At 57.4% G+C, this 22,169-nt stretch overlaps 1 protein-coding gene across 6 annotated transcripts; it reads right to left on the bottom strand.

Annotated features, from left to right (window-relative positions):
- Window positions 1-224: 224 nt before the first annotated feature.
- On the bottom strand, window positions 225-21,465 carry KMT2B (lysine methyltransferase 2B). 6 transcript variants are annotated; one of them, XM_081516666.1, is made up of 37 exons: window positions 21,088-21,465; window positions 19,895-19,967; window positions 17,659-19,658; window positions 17,335-17,448; window positions 17,091-17,241; window positions 16,534-16,813; window positions 16,317-16,372; window positions 15,793-16,071; window positions 15,400-15,494; window positions 15,022-15,120; window positions 14,778-14,891; window positions 14,503-14,649; window positions 14,309-14,404; window positions 13,722-13,839; window positions 13,093-13,206; window positions 12,752-12,936; window positions 12,589-12,678; window positions 12,401-12,505; window positions 12,202-12,275; window positions 11,488-11,603; window positions 11,301-11,392; window positions 11,084-11,221; window positions 10,295-10,453; window positions 9,933-10,053; window positions 9,771-9,849; window positions 9,508-9,668; window positions 8,252-8,479; window positions 6,874-8,170; window positions 6,700-6,789; window positions 6,513-6,622; window positions 2,184-2,321; window positions 2,026-2,100; window positions 1,743-1,920; window positions 1,335-1,442; window positions 1,135-1,218; window positions 894-1,023; window positions 225-803 (listed from the first exon to the last, which is right to left on the bottom strand). In XM_081516666.1, exons 1-37 carry the CDS (start codon window positions 21,448-21,450, stop codon window positions 528-530), a joined length of 8,133 nt encoding a protein of 2,710 aa, XP_081372792.1. In that variant the 5' UTR covers window positions 21,451-21,465; the 3' UTR covers window positions 225-527. The 6 variants fall into 6 exon arrangements, with proteins under 6 accessions (XP_081372792.1, XP_081372791.1, XP_081372794.1 ...); XM_081516665.1 differs by having other exon boundaries at window positions 9,933-10,080; XM_081516668.1 differs by lacking the exons at window positions 19,895-19,967; window positions 21,088-21,465 and having other exon boundaries at window positions 17,659-19,319; window positions 19,464-19,652.
- Window positions 21,466-22,169: the final 704 nt, after the last annotated feature.

Genomic DNA, 22,169 nt, shown 5'->3' on the forward strand with positions numbered 1-22,169 from the left:
GCTCCCCCTGGGAGAGTTCATCTACAGGGACTTAGATTCTAACCCGGAATAGGTACTGTATTTACCTCTGAGCCTTAAGAGACCCCCACAATTCTAGCTCTGAACCATGCCCTCTCACCTACCTGTTTAGGCTGACAGGCTTCCCTGGCTCAGGATGGGTGTGGGGCACAGAGAAACAGGAGCTCCTACCTGCCCCTAGCACCATACAAATGGAAGACCACCTCTCCAAACATTGACAGACTTTATTGTGGGGGGGTTCCCACCTGGGATCCCACCCCCTTAAATAAAAAAGTGCATAGAAAAGAAGGGATTTAGAAACTTTTGTACAATATCTACATCCTGGGCCCCCAGGGCAAGAAGGGGGCGATTGCTGGGTGGGCTGGAGGGGTGGAGGCAGGGCCCTCACCACCTGCATGCCCACATCCACCCTGAACATGAGGGTGGAGGTGAGATGCTCTGGGAGGGACGAGGGAGCCCCCAGGCTAGGGGCAAGATGGCAGCGGGGGGCGTGGCAGGCAGCCACTGCTTCAGTTAAGGAAGCGACGGCAGCGCTTGGCGCCACAGTTGCAGGGCAGCTTGTTGCTGGCATCCTCAATGGGGAACTTGTAGTCATAGGTGAGTTCCTCACCACGCAGGATGCGACGCAGGGCGAAGATGACAATGTGCTTCTGGCCCTCCACATGGATGACTCGAGAGAAGCAATTGGGCTCACACGAGTGATTGATGAAGCGGGCAGCGTTGCCATGCATGGTGGCGTCCACCACGTCAAAGTCATCCATACGGAACATGTAGCACCCAATGCCCTACAGGGACAGGGTGGGGACATCAGAGGCTCTGTTCCCATGGACCGCCCTGTTTCAGCTGCCTCATTCCCATGGCCTGGCAGAGCCTACCTTCCCATCATAGAACTTCTCCCGCTTGTCAGTCAGCACAGAGCGAATGACAATACCAGAGTACTCAATGACCATCTCGCCGGCATCGATGTTGCGCTTACAGAACAGGCCCCGCCCGTGGATGGCAGATCTGCAGGGTAGGATGGGCAAGGGGGAGGTCAGGGGGACAGAACCAAGGCAGCCCCTGACCAGGGCAGTTGCCTGTCCACCCAAGGGGCATCCTCCCCACAACCCCACGAACCTGTAGACACCCACAGCCTCTTTGGATGTCTTCTTGAGGTGGCGAAAGCGCATGGCCATGGGCAGCTCCAGACTGGTGGCACGTCTGGTGGGGGATGGCAGTGTCACACAGGCTGGTACCCAGAAATGACTTCTCTTGCCCTGATCACCCTCTTTTGGGCCCTTCCATGCCACCCCCAGCACCCTGGCCTGCCCCCTTACCTGGTTGACCTGAGCTGCACTTCATCCTCTTCCTCGTCACAGGTGGCTCCCTCAGGAAGCACCCGGTGCTGGGAGGCCAGGAAGTTGAACATGTCAAAGGTGCACTTGCTGCAGGTGGGAGGAAGGAAAGGAGGGAGGTTCGTAGCCATTCTTTCAGAAGATGCTACCCATTTATTCTTTGGCCTGGGCCTGCTGCTGCTGGGGCAGGAGGAATACTGCTACTATTGAAGACACAGCAAAAGGGAAGAGACACATCATTCCTCTGATGTGGGCTCCAGAAACAACTTCTGGAGTAGCCTAGTGTCTTCTTCTCAGACCTCAGTTTCCAATCTGTGCAGACTAAATTCCCAGCCTTGAGAACTCCTCTAGGGCTACCCGGACCCAGGGGCCACACCCCAGACCTCTCACCGGAGATAGACCTCAGCGCGGGCTGCCCCATGGGGATTCAGGGGTGGCTCCTCCTGGCCCTCTCCCTGCTGGTGGTAGCGGAACTTGTAGTGCTGGCAGCGCTGAGCCCCGGGCAGCTGCTCTGCCAGGAAGATGACAGCATCGTGGTGGATGCCCAGGAGCCTTGCTCCACTCATTCCTGGGGAGAGTCAACGGTGAGGACACACTGGTCATGTCGGAGGCCCATCCTGTCAACTGGGAGTCATCCCAGCTCCCAGCATCCCTGTGGACCCCCCTCAGTTACCACTGAAGGAGAGATGTCTGAGCCGGGCATGCCCTCGGGCCTCTTGCACCTTCTCAATCAGAGTTCTCCACGCCCCTGGGGAGAGCGCAGGGCCAGAGCTGTCAGGATCATGTTCTATGGAACATCTCCCCTCCCTGTCAATGCTATCCCCAACTCACCTTCCAAGCTCTCTGCCTCCACGCTGAACCCATCCTCACTGCTGATCTCAAAACGCAGGTGTGGGCCAGCCCGTTTAGGGGCCTGGTTTTCTTTGTCCTCTGGGGATGGAGGCTCTTCCTCGGAGCTTGAAGCCTCACCTGGCCCCAGGGAGCAGATCAGAGTTGGGGAGGGTCACCCTTCCTTGACTCAAACGTCCCTGGCTCCCCTCTGCCTTCCCTTCCTCCTCGGGTATAAGCACAGTTACTAGATTTAATAGCCTTCCTCTTGCAATATTTGCCCAGTGAATCCTACAGAGTGGACATTAGTTTTTCTAAAGGGCCTGCAGTCCCTTTTCTGTAGGACATGTTCACAGCTCACTCAAACTCAGCCTATCACAAATGCCTATCTACTCCTCATTCTTCTGAATCTCACACAAAATTTACAATACTGGAGAACTATTTTGCACATGTGTTTTTTTAAGTGGGCTTCCCTGGTGGCTCAGTGGTAAGGAATCTGCCTGCCAAGCAGGAGACGTGTGTTTGATCCCTAGGTTGGGATTATCCTCTGGAGAAGGAAATGGCAACCCACTTCAGTGTTCTTGTCTGGAAAATCCCATGGACACAGGAGCCTGCTGGAGTACAGTCCATGGGGTCACAAAAGACGAAGCAACAGACAATTAATCTCAAAAATATACAAGCAACTCCTGCAGCTGAATTCCAGAAAAATAAACGACCCAATCAAAAAATGGGCCAAAGAACTAAACAGACATTTCTCCAAAGAAGACATACAGATGGCTAACAAACGCATGAAAAGATGCTCAACATCACTCATTATTAGAGAAATGCAAACCAAAACCACAATGAGGTACCATTTCACGCCAGTCAGAATGGCTGCTATCCAAGTCTACGAGCAATAAATGCTGGAGAGGGTGTGGAGAAAAGGGAACCCTCTTACACTGTTGGTGGGAATGCAAACTAGTACAGCCACTATGGAGAACAGTGTGGAGATTCCTTAAAAAACTGGAAATAGAACTGCCATATGACCCAGCAACCCCACTGCTGGGCATACACACCGAGGAAACCAGAATTGAAAGAGACGCGTGTACCCCAATGTTCATCGCAGCACTGTTTATAATAGCCAGGACATGGAAGCAACCTAGATGTCCATCAGCAGACGAATGGATAAGGAAGCTGTGGTACATATACACAATGGAATATTACTCAGCCATTAAAAAGAATACATTTGAATCAGTTCTATTGAGATGGATGAAACTGGAGCCCATTATCCAGAGTGAAGTAAGCCAGAAAGAAAAACACCAATACAGTATACTAATGCATATACATGGAATTTGAAAGATGGTAACGATAACCCTATATGCAAGACAGAATAAGACACAGATGCATACAACAGTCTTATGGACTCTGAGGGAGAAAGTGAGGGTGGGACGTTCTGGGAGAATAGCACTGAAACATGTATATTATCATATGTGAAACAGAACACCATTCCAGGTTCGATGCATGAGACAAATGCTCAGGAGTGGGGCAATGGGATGACCCAGAGGGATGGGATGGGGAAGGAGGTGGGAGGGGGGTTCAAGATGGGGAACACATGTAAACCCAGGGCTGATTCATCTCAATGTATGGCAAAAACCACTACAATATTGTAGAGTAATTAGCCCCCAACTAAAATAAATAAATTTATTAAAAAAAAAAAAGAGGTAGACATGACTTATTGACTAAACAACAATTTTTTTATGTGCACCCCATTTCTGTAAAGATTACCAATATAGTATTATGAAAAGCCGATACTCACAGAATCAAGTATATGTACACCATGAGGGACTTCTCAAGGGCTAAAGAATTTAAAGCTAGGACAGACAGGCCTAGCTAACATAGGTGATGTGGATGTGAGAAAGAGTCAAGTCAAGGACAACTCCAGGTGTGGAGTCCAAACAACTGGAAGGATACAACGGCCACTGACTGAGGCGGTAAAGGTGAGGGAGAAACAAGTCTGTAGTGAAGTCAAGGGCACTGAGTCAGATCCCTTGTAGAAAACCTCCCCTTTCAACTTGTGGCAGAGATGGCAGGTGGGCAGCAGGATACAGGAGCCTCGCTAGCAATTTGGGAGCTATCAGAATTAGAGATGGGATTTAGAGCCAGGAAGATAGACGAAAGCACTCAGGAGTGAGTGGAGATCGAGAAGTCAAGGCCAGAGTCCTGGGACATACCCAAGTTGACAGGCTAGAACAATGAGGCACAACCAGAGGTGAGGAGAGGGCTGGAAGCCAGGAAAGGAAGTGCTTCAAGGAGGGAGGGATCCATGCACCAAATGCTGCTATTGGCTCAAGCAGGATGTGAACTGAGGCCTGACCACTGTACCTAGGGTGAGTGGGATGGGGGCAAATGTTTTGAATGGAGCACATTTTAGGAGAGGCAGGACTCACATGGCCATACTTTCTTCCCACATTAACTTCTTTGGGCCAATCTGCCCATACGCCCACCCTCTGGCCCTAAGCAAGCCTAAACCTAACTCTTGCTGTGTGACCCACATCATCATCAAGCCTCCAAGTGCCCCAGGGTCCTCCTCTGACTTCTTCCGCCTTTCTCCACCCTCACTTCCATTCTGTTCCCTGAACACAACTACAGAGACCAGTCTGTAGACAGAGGCCTCGCCCAGGCACACTCTCACTGGCTTCTTTCTCACAGCGCTCATTCTAAGCTAAAGTGCACTTGTTAATTACATGTCGGTTTCCTCTAGCAAAATGTGTCTGGTCCCTATGGGCAGGGACCTGTATGTCATGGTCACTACTACCTTCTTACGCCGTCTCTGACCCCAGTAAGTAGCCTTTCAGCTAAACAGTCTCAGTCTACTTCATTCCACTTCCTTACTCAGCAACTGAGCTCTACATAATGAGAAAATCCACACATCCCAACAGGACTGGGGCTACGAGAAATTCTGAGCCTTGGGCTGCTCAATTACCAGCTTACTTGGCTGGAGCCCACTCCCTCTCCCCCTGCCCTCCATGACCAGCAGAGCACTGCCCTTCCAGCTTCACTGAGTCCATCAGCCAGAACTGCTCCAAGTGCCCCATCCTGCATCCTGATGTCTCATTATCTCTGCAAGTACAGGCATAACTCGGAGATATTGCGGGTTCAGTTCCAGACCACCGCATTAGGGTAAATACTGAAATAAAGCAAGTCAACAAATCTTTTGGGTTTCCCAGGGCATATAAAAGTTATGTTTACACTACATTGTAGTCTCTTAAATGTGCAACAGCATTATGGCTAAAAAAAACAACGTACATACCTTAATTATGGCTAAAATATGCTAACCATCATCTGAGCTTTCAGCAAGTTGTAATCTTCTTGCAATAATAACAGCAAAGATCACTGATCACAGATCACCGTAACAGATAATGAAAAAGTTTGAAGTATTATGAAAATTACCAAAGTGTGACACAGAGACACAAAGTGAGCAAATACTGTTGGAAAAATGATGCTGATAAGACTTGCTCCATGCAGGGTTTCCACAAACCTTCAATTTGTAAAAAATGTGATAAAGTGAAAGGCAATAAAATGAGGTATGCCTGTACACCTTCCTCGTGTCCTTCCCTTTGTCTCAGAGGTCTCCAATTCAAACCTGATTGCCACACCTTCTCCCACCTCCTTTTCCATCCACGAGTCCCATTCACCTTCCTTTTTGCCTTTGCTTTCACAGCCCTCACATAAAACCCCTGTAAGTCTGTCCCCCGCTCCCCTCCAAGACTCTCAGCTGAGCTTTTTGGTGAGGTGCCTGGGCTTTGTTCTGGCTTCCTCATCACCCATTGCTTCAGTTTTGGACTCTGACACAACCTTTTCCCCACCCTGTGCTACCTGCACAGACAGTACACCTCTCCCAGACCCCACGTGCATGGAGTCCTCTGCGGCAGTTGGGATGGCCGACTACACTGCCTTCCCTGAGCCTCTGGATACCACTCTCCTCTGATTTCCCTACTGCTCTTGCCCTTCCTCTGGGTCTCAAGTGGGCTCAACCCTTTCTGAATGATCCCCAGAACTCCATCTTTGGCTTTACTAGGTACCTAACCCTCTGACCCTGGCACACGAAGTTCTGAAGCCCTTCCTTGACCTCTTGGGCACACTGGACAGGCATGTGTCTGTTTTTGCCACAGGCCACGAGCTCCTAAGGGTGTCTCTGCAACCCTAGCACCCCACCTCAGGCTCGTATCCAGGTTGAGTGTGCAATGTGCAAGACCCAGGGAGTGTTTCAAATGGACCAATTGTGTATCTCAGTTACTCAGCTGAGACAAGCATGGGGGAGGGAGGCAGTGAGAGGGTGAGGCTGGTCCCTACCTGAGTAGTGGTGCCACTGGGACTCAAGCAGCAGGTCAGGGGGACCATCAGGGGCCCGGGGAGGACCACCTTCGGGAAATGGCAGCAGAGGGGACTGGTCCTGGAGGGGCCTGTGAGAAGAGACCTGTCAGAAGGAGGAAAGGACAGTGGCACCACAGCCTCCAGGGAAAGGAGGCTGGCCACTCACCTCGGGCTTTCCCCTGCAGTGGGCTCCCCAGGATCATCCAGGTCGAGAACTCCACGCACAGTAGGCGTTTTCATCCTCACTCGGCTGAACCTGGGGTAGGGGCACCGTAAGAAGGCTGAGTGCCTTCGCCTGCCCACCTCTCTCTCACTCCACAGCCTGGCCACGCTCACTCACCCACTGCCACAAGGCCCTGGACCCTGGGGGGTGTCCTCCAAGAACTCTCCATCTTCCTCCAGCCGGGGAGTCTTGCTTGGTGGAGGCGCTGGTGGAGAACGGCCAGAGAAGGTGGACACCCTTTTGACACGGATGGCCTGGCGGGGCGGGCTGGGGGGCCCACTGCTCAACACCAGCGTCAATGGAGGGGGGGGTGGGGGCGGAGCGGGGCGGACCACCCCTACCACTGGCAATACACCCAGCAGGGGTCCTGGGGGCAGAGTCCAGGAAGTGGGAGCCGTGGGGGGCATGGGAGGGGGCAGAGGCGGTGGCTTCACCGGGGGTGAGACAGGTTCACCCTCCCCCGCCATCTTCACAAACACCTGCCCCAGCTTGTTGACGAGGATGATCTTGGATGCGGCAGGTTTGGGGGGCTCTGGGGCAGGGCCCAGGCTCAATACCCGGACCCCTGGGGGTCCAGGGAGCCAGGCAAACGTCCGGGTGGGGTCAGCTGGGTTAGGGGGCAGGCCCTGAGGGGGCTGGCTGCCGTTGGCCAGAGGAGGTGCTGGGGGGAGGGGCTCCTCTCTGGGTCCAGCACCCCCCTCCCCAGGCCCCCCTAGGTTCTTCAACACAAAATCCACGATTTCTGACGGCAAGTCCTCGGGAGGTCGGGCCCTGTCCCCTGCAGCCCCGATGACCCCCGCCCGGCCTGCTCCTGGCCCTGAAGGAGGAGTCCCCTGGCCCCGAGGCTGCTGGACTGCCTCGGCCTCGCTGTCGGTGCCATCATCCACTCCGTCCAGCTGTTCAATGCGGGGGGCTCCAGGGAGGGCACCAGGACCCAGGGCAGGGCCGGACACCACAGTCACAGGGAAGTGGACGTAGCGGGGGGTGGGGCTGGCCTCCTCCTCTGAGCTGTCCCCCGGGCCCCCGTGGCTGCTCCCCCCGGCCCCTGCAGCCACGATCTCTTCCTGGAAGGGCTCAGTCCCCAGCAGGCTGGCCGCAAAGTCCAGGTCAGCAGCACTCAGTCCTGATACCACCTCCATGTCCTCAAAGTCTGGGCCCAGGTCTTCAGGGGGTGGTGGAGGAGACGGGGCCCGGCTTGGGGGAGCCAGCTCCCCTGAGGTAGGTGTGAGGGCTCTAACGACTGAGGTAGGAGGGGGCACCCTGAGCTGAGGAGAGGTTCTGAGAGGGGGAGAGGCCCGCCGTGAAGGTGGCAGCCTGGAAGCCAGAGGGCTGGGGCGACGGGAGCGTCTCGGGGGAGCTGGGAAGTCCGGGTCTCCCACCGTAGGGATGTGGTGGGTCAGAGAAGATGGACTTCCTGTAGGGGGAAGGGTTGGTGTCAGCCAGGAGTTCCTGCCTCACCCTGCCCCACCCCTCCCCAGGACTTCCAGGTACACACCAGGGGAGGGCAGGGGTCCAAAGGACACACCCCCCAAGGGCCTCCGGGATGGTGAGTAGTTGGGCACTTTGATTCGAGCCCCCGAGAAGGAGCGGGGGGCTGGAGGAGGGGCGCTGCTTGGATCCAGCCGAGGTTGGGGGTCCGGGTTCTGAACGGGTGGGTGGTGCTCAGGAGCTCTAGGGATAAGGGCATCGGTATCTGGCGGGGGGTCCACATGATCTGGGGGCTCTAAAGAGGCAAGAGAATGGCATCGTGGGTGGCGGGGGCTCCTTGTGAAAGCCTCTGCTCACACACCTTTCATTCTTTTGAGGCACCCACACCTTCTCCATCTGGCCCCTGACCTGGGCACGAGGTGCTTGCATTCCCAGTCATCGCCCAGGTCTCAAACCTCTCTGGCTTCCGCAAAACCTCCCCATACACCTGGCTCAGAGTCCCTTTGTGACCCCCTCCTCACCCATCCTTTGCCATTTTCTCAATTCCTGGATGCCTGCTGCTCTCTTCCAGATTCACGCCCCATGCAGGGTACTGCCCTCCCTCCAGCATGGCCACTTTCTTACTTGCGCTGCATATCCCAGCCACATCAAACACATCCACCCCATCCTGGCACTTGTGGTGCCCCATTACTTGGCTCCACCCAATCTGTACAAGCTGATCTCTGCCGCCTCCTCCCAACACTCCTGTGTTTCCGGCCAGGATGGCCGTACCCTCTTTCCTCTCTTTCCTCCATGTTGTGCTCCAACCCAGAACAAACACCTTGCCCACAGCACAATCCACATCTCTCCCTCCTCCCCCTGGGCCCACCAGGACCTCTCTCTCTACTAGTCCTTGAGCCCATTTGGTGCTTCCTGCCAACCGGCCCTAAGTGCTAGCATGGAGAGGAGGGTGTCAGTTTGGGAAATGAGCAGATCTAGGGTTGAACCCTAGCTCCGCCACTATGCCCCTTCTGGGATGTACGGAGGAGCTTATCCCCTTCTCAAGGGGCCATGGGGAGCATAACACGAGCATGGAGCCCCAAGTCAGGTGGCCATAAATGCTCCCTACATTTATCCGAAGCTGCCACCCTTATAAGCAGTTAACGCGCATCTCTCTCCTCACTCCTGGCATGAAGTTAATCTTAAGCTACTACCATTACAACAAACAGAACAATAGCAAACATCCTGGGATTTCATTAGGGCACAGGAGAACAAGGCTTGGTGGGTAGCTGTTTGCAGAGGACAGCACTCGGGGAAGAAAGTGCGTGCGCTCCAAGGCCGTACCTGAGCAAGGGGCAGGACTGTGCACAATGGTCTGGTTCTCTTCTGCTGCCTCCAGGTGAACCGGCTCTTCCCTCGGCCCCCATGGCCGATACTCCAGGATCCGGCACCGATACCAGCAGCGCCGCCGAGCATCTACTGTGCTCCAGTACAGACGGGAGCACCTGGGGGGTAGCGGGGGTGGGACAAAAGGGTCAGGACAGCTTGGGAAACAAGATCCAGCCCTGGAGGCCCCCAGCCCCACCAACGCCCCTTGGGTTGCTCACTGGTAGCCAATGGGGAAGAGCCGTCCCTCACAGTCTGAGAGGTCAGACAGAGTGCCCAAGGAGTCGATCCGGATGGAGCCTATGGTATAGGTGGGTGGGAGAGGTCAGGAGAGCGGGCCTAGGCAGGGTCAGGAAGACGAGGGGAGAAAGCAAGTTGCTTACCAATGAGCACATTGATAGCATCAGGTTCAAGCCCCGTCAAGAACTTTCGCTTGAAATTGATGCCCTCAAAGTCCACGTAGACTCGGCGGAGAACATCAAAACCGTCAGCGTTCACGATCTCCTGGGAGGTGGGTGGCAAATGGGGTTGCTGGATTGGTGAGGGGGTGAGGGGGATGTGAGGGAAGGCTCGCTCCAGAGACCGGTCAGTCAAGGGGCTTGACTAAAGGACTGGGAGCGGGGAGTAAGGGAACAAGGAAGAGACACTAAGAGGCAGCTGGGTGAGGCCCGAGGGGCTACGGGGCTCCCTGAGAGGAAGCAGAGAGAGAGCAGCGGGGCACTGTGTCCCCAAGATGAGGGCCCACCTTGCCATCCAACAGGTCTGTGTGCTTCTGGCAGAACACTTTCTTGTCATCCTGGAAGATGCAGTAGCTGGCCCGGGCGCACATGAAGTGGAAGTTGCTAAGGCAGGAGGAAAGGCAGCAGCCCACCGTAGCACCAGGCTTCAGGCAGAGTTCACAGCGCTATGGGAAGAAGGGGTTGCTAAGTGAGGAAGCCAGGGCCTGACACCTAGCATCGCAAACCTCAAAGACTCCGCTTGGGCCCCTGCCGAACCTAGCACCTCACAGAACAGCAGCATATTACCTCCCCTCCAGTGGCATCCAGGCCCACATGCACATCAAAACAAGCGCAGACTTCTTGAAACAGAGTTGTAGCAGGAAAAAAGTAACAGGAGCTAAGGTTCCCTCACGCTGTTCTAATGTGGAGCCCATATTACTTCACTGAACCCTGACATCTGCCCACTGCGGCAGGTCTCTCTCTCATCCTACTTCCTGAGGTTGAGCTGGCAGCATCCCACAGAGCGGGGGTTCCCACGCAGTACCTCACCTCACAGGGATGGAGTAAGAGGTAAATGCCACACAAGCTTAGTAACAGGAGATCATCTAATTTTTAGTCTCCCAGGCTTCAGGCCCGTATTAAGCCAGAGAGCACAAACAGAAGACTTGCTTTCGCTGCAGCACTCGAGTCCTAGACGGCCAAAAGAGGCACCAAGGACAAGCTGTGGCGGAGACCGAAACCAGAGCTGTCTCTACTGGAGTTGGGCCCCAAGCCAGTCCCTGAGAACTGCCCCCTCTCCAGGCCCGTGCCCTCACCATCTGCCTCCCTCGAGCCACAGCAGCATGCACGTTCTTGAGGGAGCCGTCATTTTCTTCAAACACTTCGGCTGACCAAATGGCACAGTTGACGTGTGTCCACTCATTCTGCCCAATGTACAGGAGCCGTCCCGCCTCCTGGGAGCAGAGTCGCGGTGTGAGGAGAGGAGTTGGAGACCAGACCCTACTACCTGGGTCTTCATGCAGTAGCCCTCACCTTTGAGTCCGCATCCCCGTACTTGAGGCAGAGCGCACATTGACGAGGGTCCTCCAAGTGTGAGAAAGCAGCTGAATCCTTGCCCTGGAAAGCTGCAAGGGGTATGGGAAGGACGGTCCAAGAATGAGGACCCGGAGCCTGGCCCACCAACTAGGCGATCGAGCTTCTAGCCCCAACTGCTCAGTACCTGTTGAGGGATCCCCTGGAGGCTGCCCTGATTCTGGGGTCTCTGGTTCCTGCTGCCTCCACTGAGCGTAGACGTGGTCCAGGGATGGGGGCAACACAGCATTGGGAAGGACTCCGCTGTGGACAGGCAGGGTCAGCCTCTGACACATCTAACGGAGGGGTGCTGGACTGGGGCCCACCCACAGGATCAACATGATTACACCATGACCCCCTCTGTCCTCTCTCTACGTGGAACTTCTCTCAGCCTTCCAAACAAGCCAGACGCTCTCATGCCACCTTTGGCACATAAAATACTGTTCTCCGTGCCCAGAATACTTCTCCTCCACTTCTCAGCTTAGATGTCATTTCTCTGGGAAACCTCAGGCCTGAGGCTTCTAGGCAGGCACCTCCTCTGGGCTCCCACAGCCCCTGGGCCTCCCCATCAAAGCCCTAACTGTCCGGGTTATCAGTGCCTGCCCAACCCCCCAAACATGGCTTGCCCACTGCTGTCCCCAACACCACCTTGCATAATGTACAACCGAAGTAAGAGTTAACCACACAATATGAGTCTCTGCTCGTCTAGAACCACTGGGGACTCTCATCCTGCTCCCACCGCCCTCCAAGACCCTAACTCTGCTCCTTGTCTATTCTCAGTCCAGCTGGACCCTGGATTCCCAGGTGCCCCTGCCTTTGCCCTCACTCCCTGGTTCCCCTCCTGCTACCCAGCCTTGCTCACTTGGGCAGCCGGGTACTCCGTCGCCAGTACTTGGGGTCGTGGGCGTCGAACCAGCCGAACGCAGACTCTAGCAGCTGGGGAATGGGTTAACAGGATGAGAAGAACTGTCTTCCCCAGGAGAGGTGATGGGGGCAGGAACCCACTCTCTCCTCCCCGCTACCGTGCAAGCCACCCTCACGGCAGCCCCCGAAGAACTCACCTTCAGTAGGAGCCCCTTGGTCTGGCCTCCAGCCCGGCGCTCCAGTGTCTCTCCTTCCTCAGAGTGCCTCATCAGGATGCCCACCACATCCTCCATGAAGCTGTGCTGTAAGGGGGTTTGTCAGGACCCGAGCCCCTACCCCAATTCTCTCCCCCAGGCACGCAGGGGCTCCTCAGTGTCCCACTCACCACAGACTTGTAGTGGCCTTCCTCAAAGCGCCGGCTCACAGAGTGCAGATCACAGGGCCCTGGGTGCAGCTGCTGTCCATTCTGCCCACACTGCAAAGAGGGGAAGTCAGCAGGGCTCGTGCTGGGCCGGGGCCCTCCCGTCCAGTCATCCGGGCCCGCAGACCTGGGTGCACAGCAGCAGTGGGCCTGCCACCTTGGAGCTCAGCAGGCCCTGAAGCACCTGGCGCAGGCCCCCCTGCAGGGCCCCACTCAGAGCCTCTCGCCAGCGGGGGTGCGTGGCCCCAGCACACGGCCCACAGGTGTACAGCACCGAGTCTGGCAGCCCTGAAAGGATCTCGTAGTCTTCATCTAGAACAGCCAGGACAGAAAAGGGAAAAATGGTTTCAGTGATGTGGAGGTTCTCAGCCGGCCCCAGGTCACTAAGAACATTTCACTGTCCCCTGAGAGCCTGTGGCAAAGGGCAGGACAGGGCTGAGACCACACCCCAGTCTTCCGTCCACTCACCTGAGAGCCCCTCACACTTGGCGTGCACCCAGTGGTCACACTGTGCACACTGCATCATCTTGCTCTCATAGTCGTTGTCTTCGTAGCAGCGTGTGCAGATCGGGCAGTAGTTTCCTGGAGCAAGAAGAGGCAAGTCAGAGGGGCTGGTGCCATGAGCTGCCCTCAGCAGCCTGGCATGGAGGCCAGCCGGCCCACGACTGCTGCATGAGCTGCCCTGTCCTGCCCCACTTGGGTCCTACCATGCCCCAAAGGCTGGCTAAGGATAAGGTTGCTCTCCTAACTGCAGCCCCAAGGCCTCACAATGCAAAGAGCCTTGTTAAACTAAACCTGCTGTTTGAGCCAACAAGGAAGCCCAGGTCTTCAGAGAGCTCAGCAGAGACTTAAGGTTCTAGGAAGTACTTCCGGGACCACCATGAAGGTGGGGTCCAAGACTTCCACTCCCACTGCCCTCAGAGGGGCCATGTCCCTCTCTTAAGTACTAGGTGGGCTCCTACAAAAGAGTACTTTGAATGGAAGGAAAGGCTCCAGAGATAGAAGAGTGGAGAAATACTAGCAAAGAGTATCTCTTCCAACTGCTTGTCTAGGAACCTGGCCCATTCCCCGGTGGCCCCCAGGGCCCAGGTCCCCACCTTTCTCAAAGAGCTGGGTGCACCTGGGGCAGAGGCTGTAATCTCCAGACCACTCGACGTCCCAGTTCTTGCCTGGAGTCGCCCCACAGCTCTTACAGCGCACACAGGCTGAGCAGATCTGGGGGGTGGGAGGGGCAGGGCAATGTTAGGGGGAGAGCCAGACACCAGGCTGGAGCAGTGCAAAGTGGGGAGGGGCAAAGAGGAGTGGGCAGGAGACAGATGCGAAGGATGGGTAAGGAGAACAGGTGTGTGGGAGAGGTGAAGAGGAGGATGGAGAGAGAAAGAAGCAGGGCAGGAGAGAGATGAAGTGGGGAGACTGGCAGAGTGAGACGGGAAGAGATGAGGCTACAGCAGGGGACTGTAAGCCGGGAACTACGGAATCCATGAGCCTGTAAAACCATTATATACAAATTCTGCACAGAAATCTTGTCTGTGAGAAATTCTTGAAGAGGACATGTGATGTTTATCAAACTCCCAAGAGGACCTCCACCCTTGCACCCCCAAGAGCCCTGGCCTAGAGCAATCCTAGGGTGGTGGCGGCATTAATTTAGGGCTCCAACGCCAGGGGAGAGGGCCTCATCTCTCACCCAGTGGCGCCGTTTGCGTGTGGCCCGGGTTGGGTAGCTGGGCCCCAGACAGGCTGGGTGGTAAGCATGGCGGCACCGCTCACACTCCAGGAGGTGCTGTAGGATATTGGAGAAAGACAGCAATGGCAAAACCTACCGGCTCAGAGACACCCCTCTCCTCCATGCTGACACTGCCACGGCCCTTGTGCCCAAACCTTGGATCCCCGGCCTTTGCGCCCACAGACGTGACAAAACTTGCAGCGGCGGCAGCACCAAGTGTCATGATGTTGGGGCAGGGGTCGCTCGGCCTCCTCCAGGCAGAATGGATGGAAAGGGTCACAGCAGACCTGGCAGAACACCAGCTAGGAGTGGGGAGAGTGAACAATGGGCAGAGTGAGAGGCCAGGAGGCCAGGGAAGGTGACCCTGTTGAAAGGGCCCAAAAACCAGGCAGTGAGGGCTAACAGAGACTTGAGAGGGAAGGGATCCAACCTCATGCAGGCCTTTGCTGGCACACAGCAAGCACACCATGGGTGGTCCCCCTGGCACGGAGGTGAGTACGCTGAGGCCACCCATCAGCCACACGTTCTCCAGGTCACAATCCTCCTGAGGGAAGAGAAGATGCAAAATCAGGGAGCAGCCAAGAACACAGCAAGATCTAAACTTAAAGACCAAGGTTCTCATTGGTAACCAACATGTTTCTTCCCACTGCAGTCCCTACCACCCTGTGCCATACCTTAAAATCCACACGGACCCGGTGCACACCATCTGGAGACTTTTGTTTTCCAGTCCAGCCATTGGGGAAAGAGGCAAAGGGGCCAGGGGCCAAAGCATCCTAGGGAGGGACAGTGCTGCTCAGAGGGCTGCGGCCCCACCCTTTCCCAACTTTTCACTGCCCTCTGCCCAGCCTACGCCACCCTGCCTTTTGCCTACTTGGCCTTCCAGAGAGATATGCCTGCTTCACCCACCCAGGACCTGTCCTCTGGCATGGACACACTACAGCACTCAGGTGAGCCTGTGACCCTGAGCCACGGAGCCAAGGAGCCAGGAAGCTCCTTGGGATGGAGCCACACCTTACACAGGGCTCAGGTTCTTGGTGTGGGGCTATGCTGACCTTGTCCAGGCGCCTTCGGGCCTTGAGCTGCAACACAGGCTGCAGGGTGGGTTTGCGGGGCCGGCTCTGCTCCTCTGGTTCTGGCACTGGCAGCTCTAGGCAGGAAACAGGAATGGTGATGTTCCCCCTCTTCTCTGCCCCATCCCCCCTCCTCTACCATCCCTATGTGATTTCCTGATCCCCAGGCCTTTAATGAGCCCAGGTCCATGAGAATGACTTCAGCCTTGTTCAATAACCTACTGAAAACCTCCCGCACCCATTCTCCCTGTCCACTAAAACCACACCCTTCTCTTCACTCAGCCACTCTCCTGGAGACTGACAAGAGCCTTGGGTTGGGGAGTCCTAACCCTTCCTCACATAGGACTTATAGCGAAAGCAGCAAACAATTCATACCATTCTCCCGGGGGGTCCGACGCCGAGGAGCAGGGGGACCCCCGGGCTCTGAGTCATCCGAGTCCTCGAAGATATCATAGGAGGGTCGCTGTTTGACGCAGCGCCGGGCTGACTTGCGCTGCAGTAGGAAGGAGTCCTGCTCCTCGGACCCCGGGGGGGCCACCACCTCCTCCCGGGGCCCCCCAGCTCCTGCCCCCCGGCGTGGGCCTGGAGGACCAGGAGAGGCCTCAGGAGATTCATCGGAATCCCAGGGCAACAGCGTCTTCACTATCGTCCGGCCTGTGGGAACAGGGGACTTAGTAGGATCTGAGCTCAGCCAGGGACATGGATACTAACATGGAGAAAAGCCAGAAAAAAGCGCGGCAGAAGAGAACAAGTACGGGAGATACAAAAGTGCACAATGGGAAAGACGACAAAGGTGGTGGACTGCAAAGATAAAGGGAGGAGAGCAGAGAAAGACAGTTTCCTCCATACCATGCATCTCAGTAAGACTGTGTAAAGAAATGTTTCTCAAGCCTCGTTACCTTTTTTGGCCAGCCGTTCCATCTTCCGAGCCTCTATCTTGTCACACTTCCGGTATCTGGGGAGGGGAGCAGCACGTCACCAGGGTAAGGGACTGGTGGTCTGGGGGAAGAGAGGAAGCTCTCCACAAGGATGCCAATCCCACTGCTCTGCTGGGGCAGGAGACCTGGGTGACTGACAACCATGGGCGGGAATGGAGCCTGCGCCCCAGCTACTCACACACAGCACTGCTTCTTGGTGTTGGGGCCCCCAAACTTGGGCTTGTCCAGGCAGTTGACACAGGAGCCACAGTCCTGCACACGCAGGCAGCCCCGACAGTGTCCACACCGTGCCATCCGCATCTTCTTGCCATGATGGGAGGGCAGTGAGCGCCGGGGTGCGTGTGCCAGGGTCCCTCCAGACCCTGCAGGCTCTGAGTCTCCCCCGGGCCCTGTTGACTCCACCTTTCCCGGCTGGGACCGGGATGGGACGCTCTCGGTCTCAGATGCTGATGACGTATCTAGTGCAGTGGAGAGGTGGGGATGGAGCCACAAAGCACAGGAGTTCTACCTCGGTTCCCTGACCTCCCAGAGATCCCATTCAACTGGCCCTACTTTCCTACCATGCTCAGGCTCCAGGTGCTCCTAAGTCTGCTCTAAGACCTAGCACTCCAACCCACTTGCCACCTGGCCCTAAGCACCCTAGTCAGCTGCCATTCTCCCAGGTTCTTGATTCCTCCGTTTACCCCCAAACTTGACACAGCTGTCAAAACTTCCCCACAACACACCCGCCCCTACCCTCCGCGTTGAGGTCCTGCCGATCGCGGAGAGGGAGAGCGCTGAGGCGGGGGACGTCTTCGGGCACCATGGCCCGGGCCTGACCCAGGGCCACAGCAGCATGACGGCAGACATGTTTGATGCGGGGGCCTTGCACAGGGGACTCCGGGCCCTGGGGGAGGAGAAACCAGGAATACCTGTGGAGAGCTGCCCCTCATACCCCCTCTGCCAGTCTTCCCCAGAGGTCCTTCTTCCCCCTCCATACCGATGGTCTCTCCCTCTTAGTTTCCACTGATTCATCTTCCGACTTGACAGAACCTCTATCTGGGATCTGCTTGATAGTCCCCACAACCTCCTCCATCTGCCCTCCAGGGCTGGGCTGGTGGGGGAATAAATAGGGTCAGAGGATGGAGAGTGAGGACAAATGGGGCCAGGGAAGGAACCCAAGAAGCTGGGGGACAGAGGAAAGACTGGCTTGGAAGCTCCCTGCAATGCTAGAAGGTGTCCTGAGAGACAGGAGGTAAAGGGACTGCAGAGAATCGAGCCTAAGTGACTGGGTGCAGGGGCCTGGCCAAAGCACCATGCTCACCGGCATCAAAGACGCCACTTTCTGCTGCTGCTGCTGGTCAATTTTGATTAGCTGCACCTTGGCTCTCTTGAGGAGGCTGAACATTTTCTCTTCCACACCAGACAGTGGTAAGGACCCCAGGCCTGCAATCCGGGCCTTTTCCAGTGGTGGCGCCTGCTGTGGCGGTGGCTGCAGCTGTAACTGTGGCTGCAGTAGTGACTGCTGTGGTGGTAGTGCCGGGGGCAGCAGCTGGGTTTGCAAGGCCTGTAGGGGCTGCTGCAGCTGAGCATGAGGCTGCTGCCCACTGCTTGGAGCTGGAGCCCCAGGGGAGGGCACCTCAGCTTTAATAGGAGTGGCGACCACAGGGGCAAATCGAGGCAAGCTGAGGTGGTTCGTGCGGCCCACCGCCCGCGGCTCAGGCTCAGCTGGAGAGTCATCGGCAGGAGGTGGCTCTGGCTCAAGGGCTTCAGGGGCCCCAAGAGGAGGAGTAGTAAGCACCGATTCGTAGATCTTCAGGTGGGCTTCACTTGGGGTAAACTGAGGGGCCCGAAGGAGCAGGGGCCTCCGGGATGGAGTGACAGGGGCAGGAAGTGGGGGTGGGGCCGGTGGAGGAGCAGGGGGAGGAGGGGGCAGTTCCCGGGTCAGTGAGGTCCAGCGAAATGTGGGTTCCCTTAGGATGGACCGTCTCTTCTCAGGGAGTGGGACTGGGGTAGATGGAGGAGTTGGGGCACGGGGTGGAGATGGGGCTGGTGCTGGTTCCTGGGGAGCCAGCGGGGAGGTGGCAATGGGAGGCCGTAGAGTAGGTGAGACCTCCACCTTTGGGGGCTTGGGGGGGTCTTCATCCATAAATCGCCGGGGTGTCTTGATGACACGGGAAGAGCGGGCACTCACCACAGGCATAATAAACTGTCGGATGTTCTTCAGAAAGGTGGTACTTTTGGGGGCCACAGTGGGGCTGTCTTCCAGAGGGCCTCCTGTGGTGGTGCTGGGGACTGGAGTGGGAGGAGAGGTACCCTCTGGCCCTGCCCGAGCAGCTTCCCGCTCTGCCCGCTGGCTGGGAGTTAGGGGAGGCCGGCCCCTCTTTCGCGAGCATGTAGCTGGGACCATGGGAGGAGGGGACTCTTCCTGCTCCTCAGGGGCACGAGGCGGTGGAGGGGATGGTGGGGGTGGGGGAGACACAGGTGGGGGGGGAGGGCAAAGTGGGGATGGAGGAGATGCTGAGGGGGGTGGCAGGGATGGAGGAGGTGGAGGGGCTGGAGGAGTCAGGGGAGGTGATGGCAGCTTTGCCTCTTCCTTTTCCTCAGCTAGCACCATTGCTTCCTCAGCTACAGCTCTCTCTTCCTCATCTTCCTCTTCTTTCTCCTCCTTTCCCTCCTCCTCCAGCTTCTGCTCCTTTCTCCAGCAAGGGCCCTCTCCTTGCCCAGATCCAACTCTTCCCTGGGGGGCATCCTGCCAGCTTTCCTCATGCTGATCTTGACCCTGACCTGATTCAAGTCCCAAGGACAACTGTCCCATCTTCATTTTTTTGGCCTTTGAAACAAACTTGATCACGAGGGGGAGCCGGCCTCGGCCTCGGCCCCTGCCTCCACGGCCTCCTCGCCCAGACTGTCCTCCACGCTTGGGGGTCCCAGGTCCTGGGCCGGGCCCCTCCTTGCACTTCCAGCTGCCAGTTCGGTGTTTTACTGGAACAACAGGAGGTGGGGGCTCAGGTTTGGGGATTGTCACAGCTGCTTCTGCCACCACTACTGCTTGTTGCTTCTTCCTGCAGGGGCCTGCTGGCCGTCCTGGGGGCCGTCCCCGAGACCGACGGGGGGTGGAGGACTCACATGCCCGGCTCCGGGGAGCTGGGGGTGCCTGGGCCCGCCGGAGAAGTTCAGTCAGTGCCTGCACCATCCGTTCTGTGCCCTCCTCACCCCGTTTCCGGGCAGAAGTCTTTGGGGGTGTAGGAGCCACATCTGCTAGGCGAGGAGGCGGAAGGGGGGTCGTCTTATGCTTGCGGCCCCGACCTCGGGGGGCTCGACCTAAAAGGAGAATAGGTGTGGGGAGATGGGTCAAGCTGGCCCTGCAGACAGAGAAAGACTCCACGAGTGCAGGGACTCTGACTTGTCTGTTTCCCCCACAGCCCAGCCTAGCTGGGGCTTCGAACACGGAACACACTTGGTAACTGATGGAGACTCTAGAACAGGGCAGAGCTGACACGAAAAGCAAGAGTAACATTCCTATAAAGCTACAGAGGTAGAGTTTCCCCGTCACTCACCTCGCTGGGATCGGAGCGCAGAGCGCAGGGAACTGGGGGCCACATCTTCATCTGAATGAAAACCCTGAAACTCCTGATTTAGGGGACCAGGGGTGGAGGGGAGAAACAGCAGTCAGTGCCAAAGCCCTTGTTTAGCCTGAGACTCAGGTATTGAGGAAAATATCCCCAGCTTCCCCCACAACGTATCCCTATTTACAAATGAACTAAAAAGACTAGAAGGTGAAGGGGGAAAAAAACACAATCTCTTCCCAGGGATGGAAATAGAATGTATTTTCAAATTGCATCCCCAGTTTCAGACCAGACCAGCACAAGCCATCAGTGGTCCACTGGCTCAAAGGGAACAGAACAGGGTCTTCCTAATTCAGGCAGTAGCCACTACCCTCATATTCCCTCATCCTCCAACTCAGAAAAAAGTAGAACCTCTGTCTATGCCCTCTCAAGCTGCAGTTTCTCTCTGAATGAAAAATGGGAATTGGGGCACCCAAGTGGGGTGTGCATGTGCGTGTATTAAGTAGTTTATCATATTATGACCTGCCGTGAGCCCTCAAGTGGCTACAAACCGTCCCAAGCAATACAACCCACACCTCCGAGCCCTTTCTGAGAGACTAGTGATAAACCCTGAATTGAACTCAGACCTGCTGGAGTGCCCAGTCTCACTTATGTCCCATGTCTCTTCCACCTCTGCCCCCAAGAGGAAGCCCTCCACCATTCTCCCCTCTCCCCACTTTAGTCGGAAGAAGAATTGGTGCACTGGTGAAATGTGATGTGTCGGAGCTTATGAGGCCGGGTGGGGCAGCTTGCAGGTCCACAGGCTAGCCTGCGTCCACTCAAGCCACGCTTCTGCTGTCAACCACCACTGGTTGGGCATGCAGTCCCATAGCCTCCTAGCCCAAATCTCTCCAGCCCTGGCTTTGCCAACTACCAAGAAGGATCAGCCCAGGACACTTCAGCAGGACCTGCCTCGAGCCCAAGTGCTCAGCGGCAGCTCAGGCTTCTCTATCCACTTGGAGAGGCCTCTTCCACCGACAGCTCCGCACAGCCAACCTCCTCCCCTGCCTACTTCCAGGGCCCTTTCCCTCCCCAAGAGCCCTGAGGACTCCACTTCCCCACGCCACCCCTCGAGGCCACCCAGACCCCTGGAAGACCCCTGCCTCCGCCCCGCCCGGCGCTGGGGACGCCTCCGACTGCCTCACCTCATCGTCGGACTCCCCGTCACTGCTCTCCTCCTCCAGCAGGCAGCCCCGGCTCGGGCCCCAGCCCCGGCCCCGACCCCGGCCCCGGCCGCGCTGAATGCGCGGGCCGGCCCACAGGCGGCGGAGCCGGCGCAGGCCCCGGTGGAGTCCCAGCAAACGGAGCAGGGCCGTGTCCTCCCCGGGCTCGGCTCCGCCCGGCCCCGCCGCGCCGCCACCGCGCCGCAGAGCTACCCGCACTCTTTCGGCCCCGCTGCCCCGTCCGCCGCGGCCCCCGCCCCCGCCGGAGCCCCGCGGCCGGCCCGGGAAGCGGCCCCGCGCGGAGCCAGGCCCGGGGCAACTGCCGCCGCCCGCCGCCGCCGCCATCTTGGCACCGTGAGAGGGGCCGGGGAGGCGGGGGGAGGGGCGGCCCGTACGCAGGGCCGGGGGGAGGGGAGCAGAGGAGGGGCGGGGCGGCTTAGGTTCACGACAACAACCAGCGCCGCCGCTGGGCCGACACAAGCCGGGGGCTGGGCCGGCCGCGCGGGGCACCACGGGAGCGGGAGTCCGAGGCCGGCCGGCTGGTCACCCTTAGACCGCACCTAAAGAGCCTAGACCCCGCGTCGCGGCGGGAGAGGGCGACGCGCAAGGGCTTCCGGGAAATGTAGTTCGAGCGTCTCGCTCCTTCCGCCGCGAGCTAGGGCCGCGAGAGCTGGGACTATGGGAGCCTGACCCGGCCCAGAAAGCCATCTCTCGGACCGCCGGGAGATGTGGTTCTCGCCCCAGACTTCTCCCATTGTTCTTGTCGAGGCCAGCGGCCCGCGTGAACTACCACTCCCAGAGTGCAGCGGGCCTTAGACCCTGAGACCCTCAGGGACCCTGGAAGATGAAGTTCGCGACTGCAGGAGGCGTGGGCTGGGTAAGGGGCGGCCGCCTCAGTTTGGAGTTTGACCCGGCAGCCGCTCCGTACGGCGTGGAGGGAAGATACTGGAGGGGCTACGGCCTTTCGGCTCTTGTGCTCCGGAAAGGAGTCGGGTGGCTGAAAGCAGAGCATAGCATGCGTTCCTTTCGAGCCCCGGGGTAGACGACCCAGACTCAGACTGGCG

The sequence above is a fragment of the Giraffa tippelskirchi genome, chromosome 7, assembly GCF_054371585.1.
Source record: "Giraffa tippelskirchi isolate mGirTip1 chromosome 7, T2T-mGirTip1v1.2.pri, whole genome shotgun sequence".
Classification (NCBI taxonomy): Eukaryota; Metazoa; Chordata; class Mammalia; order Artiodactyla; family Giraffidae; genus Giraffa; species Giraffa tippelskirchi.